Genomic DNA, 7,500 nt, shown 5'->3' with positions numbered 1-7,500 from the left:
AGTGCTACTTGAAGCCTCTGAAAAACTTTACAAGTGCTTATTACTGGGTTGCCAGTATGACAATCCCAGTCGGAAAATGGGTAATATTTGTTTGTTTTTTTTATTTTTTCCCGTGTCATGAAAAGTCTTGCCTGTCACTCCTCTGCTTAGTGGTATCTTTGTGCATAGAGTCTTCTGTGCGTATTTTGTTAGGTTTGAGGGGGCTGGGGTAATATTCAGGTCTAATTAGGCCTAAGGTTAGCTTTAATGAATGTTCAGGTTTGTTTCTGTATTGGTAAAACAAGCAGCTTACAACACGTGCTACACCCTTCGACCGCTGTCCCATAAACGCATGTGCTCGATCAACGATCAATGTCTTCGATTTCGCTTCACCGCGGAAAATTCAGACGGCTTCAACGGGATTCGAACCCATGACCTCTGCGATGCCGGTTCAATGCTCTATTAACTGACCTATGAAGCCACACAGTTAGGAGCAGATCAATAGGCCACTTTCGTATTCTAACGGTTGGACTGGATTTAGCATGAAATGGAGGTTAATTTGCATTTGAAAAGATTTGCCCGCATTAGCCTCCATTCCGTGCTAGATCCAGTCCAGCCGTGAGAATAGGCCATTTCCGAGTTCATGTCTGCCTCCTCTTCAAAGCGAGTCTAAGTGCAAAGTTTTTGTGATGGTAATTTAATATTTCTACTTTACATATGAATGAAAATTAATTTCATAAGAAAAACTTCGCACTTAGACTCGCTTTCAAGAGGAGGCAGACATAAACTCGGAAATGGCCTATTCGAAAATGGTCTACTGGTTGGGTTCACGTGTTCCCACGAAAAAGGGCTCCATGAAATGAAACAAATGTAATTTGACGTGCGAGAGAGAACCTCTCTCATTTGCCTATAGCCCGCAATACAAATATACATTTATTTAAAAACAATCTAAAAACGTACCTAAAGATGGCTCTTTTGGCGCGTAAGACTTTCTTTCGTTCTCCTCTCCAATTTCAGATTCGGAACGTGTTCGATTGCTTGTCCAGTGAGGTCGGATATTCTCCGGCAATTCGCCAGATCCCGAATCATACTTCAAGATGCCATCGGAAGCTGTGCGCCGTCTTCGGTTTCCCCACGGGTTTCTAAATCGATCTTCCGGTACTTTATTTCTCAATCTATTGTTGTCGACAGGGCAATTAACAGAACTCCACCCTCCTTTCTTTTCTTTAAACTGTTGACTACTTTGCTTGTTTCCTTTGGAACCGTTTTCTGAAAGGTTATCAAGAGCGCCTCGTCTTCTTTGGTTTCTTATTGGATAACGATGGCTTCCCGAGTGCTCGGTTTCTCTCGAATCCTTTTCCGAGGCGCCACCGAACGATTTTCGTCGTCTTCGGTTTCCGATCGTATCACTGAGATAGTCCACCGGAAGTTCACCTTCTAGGATACCACTCTTTGCGCTGTGATCAATAGAATTCCATCTTTCTTCATTGCCTGTACTGATCCCTTTAACATCGGTTCCTGAAAAAGGGTGGAAAGTTTCTTGCCTCCTTTGATTCCTCGCCGGAAGAGTATCGCTTCTTAGAGGTTCACTCTCTGTCGCATCGTTCTCCGAAGTAGCATCGGAAGATCTTCGTTGTCGTAGAATTTTGATAGGCTGATTGACGTCGCCCTGCGGAAGATCGTTTCTTAAAGCATTGTTCTGCCAGCTGCGACAGACAGAATTACACTTTCCTTTTTTCTTTGTACACTGTTGATAGTTTTCCGTTAACTCGTCCCCTTTTGCGTTGTTTTCCGATATATGGTCGGAATATCTTCGTCTTGTTTCTCCCTCAGTCGGATGTCGGTGGTTTCCTGACCACTCACTTTCTCTTGTATTGTTCCGTAAGGCGTCATCGGCAGATCTTCGTCGTCTTTGGTTCCCTATTAACTGACTAAGGTCTTCCTCTCTATGACAACTTCTTAAATTCTCGTTTCCTGAGATGTGATCGAAAGATTCTGGTACTCTTTGACTCCTCGCCGCATGTGTATCACTTCCTAGACGTTCAATCTCTGTCGCATCGTTTTCTGAAGTCGCATCGGAAGATCTTCGTCGTCGTAAGATTTTGATGGGATGATTGACGTTGCCCTGCGCAAGATCGTTTCTTAAAGTATTGTTCTTCGAGCTGCGACAGACAGAATTACATTTTCTTTCCTTCTTTGTACGATGTTGGCAGTTTTCCGGTAGCTCGTCCCCACTAGCGCTGTTTTCCAATAAATGGTCGGAATATCCTCGTCTTCTTTCACTCTCAGTCGGATGTCGGTGGCTTTCCGACGTCTCACTGTCTCTTGTACTGTTTCGACGGGCGTCATTGGAAGATCTTCGTCGTCTTTGGTTTCCCATTGGTTGACTACGATTGCCTTTTGTAAAACCACTTCTTAAACTCTCGTTCCCCGAATTACTTAAGCCACCATCCGAAGATCTCCGACGTCTTTGGTCAACAGCTCCGCCTGAATTATAACTGAAATCGTCCTCTGTAAGATGGATTTTTAAACTATCGTTCTCTGAGTTGCGCCTAATATAACTACACCTTTCTGTCTTGCGATCTTTAAAATCTTGGTTTCCTTCAATTTTACGCCTTTGCCCTTTCTCATCGATAGTCGGGTTTCCATGGTTTTCTGAATCGTTATCCGATCTTTGGCCGTCGGTCGGATGCCGATTACTGCCGAATTTCTCACTCTCGGTCACATCATCTCCTTGGCTGTTCATCTCTTTAGCTTCTCCAGAAGTCATGGACTGTTTGGTGTTTGCTGCACAATTAAATCGCATATGATGGTGCGTTTCGTCATCCTTTAAATTACCAGAGTCGTTTTTCAGCTGAAAGTCTTTAGCGGGAGCTTCATCCGCATTCAACAAACTCCGAGGGCTTTTACCTTGTCCAATGTTCCGATTCAGCACAGAACCAACTGCGTCCAGAAAAAGCTTTTTCGAACAACGTGCTAAGCTTCCAACCGGTTTTTCTTCATTCACAAGCAATGCGGCACTAAAATCTTGACCCCCATGGGAAACGCCCGTTGACTGAGCAACACCTCTGTTACCTGAAAGCGTTAAGTTATCCCTGAGTGACACAGACATACTTGGAATTTATCTTAAGGCCTGTCTAAACGGTAAATGTTTCCTGGTAAAACATGCTTAAACATGCCTTATAATGGTAAAACAAGTTGATGATTTCCAGAGTGGCCAAACGGCATGAAACATCCTAAAACATGTTTTACTAAATCCAAGACAGCAAATAACTGTGGTCCACGAGATTACCAGTGTGCCGTGACACGACACCGTATCCATAGATACAACAAACTAGTGGACACAGTACTCATGCACCCGTCAAGCATGTTTTGAGTATCTGTCCAAACGTAAAAAACATCGGTCACCAAACACGAGAACGAAAGAAACATTTTACGATATTTCAACCAATATTTCATAGAATCCAAATCGTACCCAACACATTTAAGCATGTTTAAACAACATAGAACAAGGTGGCCAAACGGAAAAAATATTTTGCCACCCAACAATATTTTAACATGTTTTACCGTAAAACATTAAGATTTACCGTTTCGACAGGCCTTTCGAGAACTTAATAACAAATCGACTCACAGCCTATTCCATCAGGCTGTGGTGCTGTGCTCCGAGGTCATCCATGGGTCGTGTTCAGGAGCCGAGCGCCTAGCCAGCAGCACAGCTCCTTCGGTCCGATCTCGTTGAGCCGCGCCCTTAGCAATTCAGCCTCCGACTGCGAGAAAGGGCGATTAGCAGATCACGTATTTATTTTTAACAACAACTTGCAACTATCATCTTCCGATGACTGCAGCCCGTTTCTTTTAAAGTGCTGAAACTTTTCAGTTGCTACAATTCCCTCTGTATCTTAAAAGCGAAGACCGGAGATTTTAAGGCATCAAACTTCACAACCATTCTGAAATGCAAGTGCCTGTGTTGCACTGGGCAATTTTTCGCGCAACTGCTCGCGCTAATGCGCACAGCCCTCATATGGGGATTTTCCCAATAGTTTTACAATGAACGCGCGCGTGGGGCCGTAAGGGTCATATGATAACCTCATTTATAACCTTGATCTAATTTTGAACACGGGTAGTTTACGTGTAGGATTACTTTGTGCGCAAAGTAAATGATAGAAAAAGTGAGTTATTAATTTTTCAGCGAGTGACTTCTAGCCTTCGTGAGCATGATGCTCTAGTAGGCTAAGTGACTTCAATCTGGCTTTCGATTAAAAAAGTCCGAGTGCAGGAATTTAACAAATCGAATGTGGTTTAGTGTTGTCTATACTCTTATCGAAAACGATATTCGTCATCACAGTGGTCAAAATGCTGTGATGAAGAATATTGCTGGTAAGAGTAAAGACAACGCTGAACCATATATTCGATTTGTTTTCTTTTTTAACCACAATAGTCAACGCCAAAGAAAACGTTTCTTTCAGAGCGTGGCCAAGATCATGACAGAAAGAAAGAGCGAGCATTGTCTATAACTTTTTCGCAATCTGATTGGTTTTATTTCCCAAAACAAGCATTCCTGGTTGGCTATTACGATTTCGTGACACCATTAGGGAGCTTTAGCACCCGCGTTTTTGAGAAGGGGACAGCAACCTGTTTCCCTTTTAACTTGTCTTCAAACAACTCTATTTTTATTGCTAAGTATCTTTTCTCCATTATAGATGATTAGTATAAAACTCTTGGACACACCACTGCCCTGGCACGCGAAATGTTGACTTCCGGTTGACTTCCGGATGACTTCCGGTTGCCGTTAGGCTCGATTTCCAGCCGTTTTGGGAGCCCGCGTTCCTTGCCCCACACCACGTTGGGAGGACGATGATACCAGACTCCCCAAACGGCTGGAGATCGAGCCTAGGTTGCCGTCTGCATCTCAAAAACGCGCGTGCTTAAGAGCGAATGTCGCTATGGCTTGAGCAAAATTGGAAATGGTCAAACAAAACCTTCCTTTATATTTTGTGTGTAGTTCGTCTTTGCTCGGGATGAAACTACTCAGAGTGGCATTTGTTTGATTTCTAACAAAAACCTGAGCTGAGAATCAGGGGGGGACGTTTAGGCATCAAAAAGCATTTTAACCTTGACAATTCAGTTCGTACCGGCTGCCTTGTCACGATGTAGCTAATGCTCAGTAAAGAACTCGAAAACTTTGGGATGCTTAACTTTTAAATTCCTAGCTATAAAATTGTTGGCAAGCTAATTGTCATGCAGTACGAAAGTCGTGAAGTTCAATGATTTCATACTCACCAAAGGTTCAATATTGTGTTTATGTTTGTCGACCGACAGCCGGCCGATATATCGACCGACACTCAGCCGATATGTCGGCCGAGACTCGGTCGACATATCGGCCGACATCAACCGACACGCATGTCGGTCGACATATCGGCCGAGAGTATCGACCGATACTCGGTCGACAGATGCCTTAAGTACACATGATCCGGCTCGTGTTGAGAACTTTCAAAATGATCACTCGTACCTATTAATCACAAATTGTACTCGAGGTCGTGCGATTTCCTATACCAACAAACATAAGGTCCCACGGATCTTTGAACGGAAATTGGAAGCGGACCTTCTAGCACCACCACTATTGTCACCACCACTACTAACATCATCATTACAAATGTGCCTTCTCTTTTTGACGACCAGGGATAGGCGCTAACCTCAAGATCTCCCTTTAGTGAAAACCAGAAAGAATTTTTAATTCCAGAACAGAGGAATATCTTTTAAAAATGAGCATTAAAGATCCTCGAGGTGTTATGACTAAACTTAAACTTGGGATAAAGAGCAGGAAGAAATCTGGTATTGTTAAAGTTCTCCTTAGGCATTCCTCGCGCTGCGAGCAGTAATAACCGGTCAGCGGAAACGCGCACAATAATGTATACGGTACAATATATGTCCCTATACATAACGTATCTACCCAAACCATTGGTAAGCTTCGTGACTTTCGCAATGCATGTCAACTAGCTTGCTAGCAATTTTATCGCCAAGAATTTCAAAGTTAAGCATCCCGAAGTTTAAGAGTGCTTTAGTGTGACAACGCAGCCGGTACGAACTGAATTGCCAAAGGGTATTACCTGAATCCCCTTGCTGAAATACCAACATGCAAGATATTTGTCAGCTAAATCGAAAAGGAAATGATGATGTTTGACGCTTTTCGTCGCCCATTTGCAGGTGAAGGAACTTGGACAGGCTGTCGTGGTAAAGGGAACCATTTGAGGTGTCATCAAAACATGATAACTGTCGTTTGAACATGGCGACATGCATTCTCTCCACATGAAATTAGACTTTGAGGTCAACTGCGGACTTCAGTGTGATTTCCCGTTGGCTCTGAAATGTTTATCGAACTGATAGCTTTGTTAGTGGTATGTACGATTCAAGTTACCTATTATAGACCCCTTCAGAGCGGTTAACTTTGCTGGACACTTGAGTTATAAATGTTCTTACCCAGGTACCTGAAGACAGTAATTTGCATAAATGAACGGCTTGCCAGAAGTTGTGATTTTTGAAAAAATAGTACTAGTAATAACTGCAAATCTGCTTGATATCAAGGCAAGGTGAAAAACTGATACCATGTTTCTTGCCGGGAAGGATGAAAGTTTGCTACGATATAAGTAGATTTTTAACTGTTGATTTGCTCTTTGAAACATTTTGCAAACAAAACTCCAATTTTAAAAGTGCAAAATGTCCCCAAAAATGCTCTTTGAGGCCTTAACCCCCCCCCCCCCCCCCCCCTGATTTTTCAGCTCAGGTTTTTGTTAGAAATCAAGAAAATGCCACTGTGAGTAGTTTCATCCCAAGGACTGACACTACACACAAAATATGACGACGTTCACTCCTAACCTCCTATTGTCGCGAGCAAGATGCAAACAACTTGTCTAGACAATCAGATTGTGACATTAAGTGGTAAAATGAATCTTTGTACTTCCAATGGGTCTCTGTTACCTTTTGCTGTATCCTTAGATTGGTGAACTCTGCCCTTTGGCACTGCCACTTCACACGTCTTGTTACTTTTCCACATATCACCTTTCGCCTTCCTCACATTTCCTTTAAGAGCATCATTGCATGTCACATCAAAGTCTTTCACCAGTCCACTTCTATTACTTCCTTGTACAGTTTCCTCCAAATTGGACTTAACAGATTTCTTTTTCTTTCTTTGCCGTTTCTTCCTATTATTTCCCTCAACAGAGAGACTTGAATTTTTTTGCTCCATTTCAACTTTCACTGCTGAATATTTCCTTCTTTCATCTGTAAATCCATAATGGTCAAAAATCAACAACACATTTGCAAATGAATTTTACATATACTATACAATGTAACTGTTGTTTCTCTAGTAATATTCTCCTTCATGGATCAGACCAAAGCACAGTCTAGCAACTCCATCATGCATCTCTTTGCGAACGATGTTTAATAGGTTCTTCAACGTTACACAAAGTTCACGAACAATAATTGAAATTGCTATTATACAGAATGACACTTAAAAATAAACAG

The 7,500-nt window shown here is 42.4% G+C and overlaps 2 protein-coding genes across 5 annotated transcripts in view; one reads left to right on the top strand and one right to left on the bottom strand.

Moving 5' to 3' along the window:
* LOC138003609 (uncharacterized) overlaps positions 1 to 7,500 on the bottom strand; it is a 21,031-nt gene that overhangs the window by 8,164 nt on the left and 5,367 nt on the right. For all 3 annotated transcript variants that reach the window (XM_068849764.1, XM_068849766.1, XM_068849765.1), the window contains 2 exons: positions 6,955 to 7,257; positions 940 to 3,054 (listed from right to left, as the gene is read on the bottom strand). In XM_068849764.1, coding sequence (XP_068705865.1) covers positions 940 to 3,054; positions 6,955 to 7,257 — 2,418 coding nt within the window. The remainder of the gene's footprint in view (positions 1 to 939; positions 3,055 to 6,954; positions 7,258 to 7,500) is intronic.
* The window catches only part of LOC138003618 (neuronal acetylcholine receptor subunit alpha-2-like), a 27,249-nt gene continuing 25,679 nt past the window's right edge, over positions 5,931 to 7,500 (top strand). Inside the window, exons 1-2 of one of the 2 annotated variants that reach the window (XM_068849792.1) lie at positions 5,931 to 6,057; positions 6,184 to 6,374. In XM_068849792.1, the coding sequence (XP_068705893.1) occupies positions 6,345 to 6,374 (30 nt within the window). In that variant the 5' untranslated portion in view covers positions 5,931 to 6,057; positions 6,184 to 6,344. Of the gene's footprint in view, positions 6,375 to 7,500 lie in introns of both variants that reach the window. The other variant, XM_068849791.1, reaches the window with a different exon arrangement.

Source organism: Montipora foliosa, chromosome 5, assembly GCF_036669935.1.
Source record: "Montipora foliosa isolate CH-2021 chromosome 5, ASM3666993v2, whole genome shotgun sequence".
Lineage (NCBI taxonomy): Eukaryota > Metazoa > Cnidaria > Anthozoa > Scleractinia > Acroporidae > Montipora > Montipora foliosa.
The sequence above is the reverse complement of the archived record's forward strand: the minus strand, read 5'-3'. Positions and strand labels throughout refer to the sequence as shown.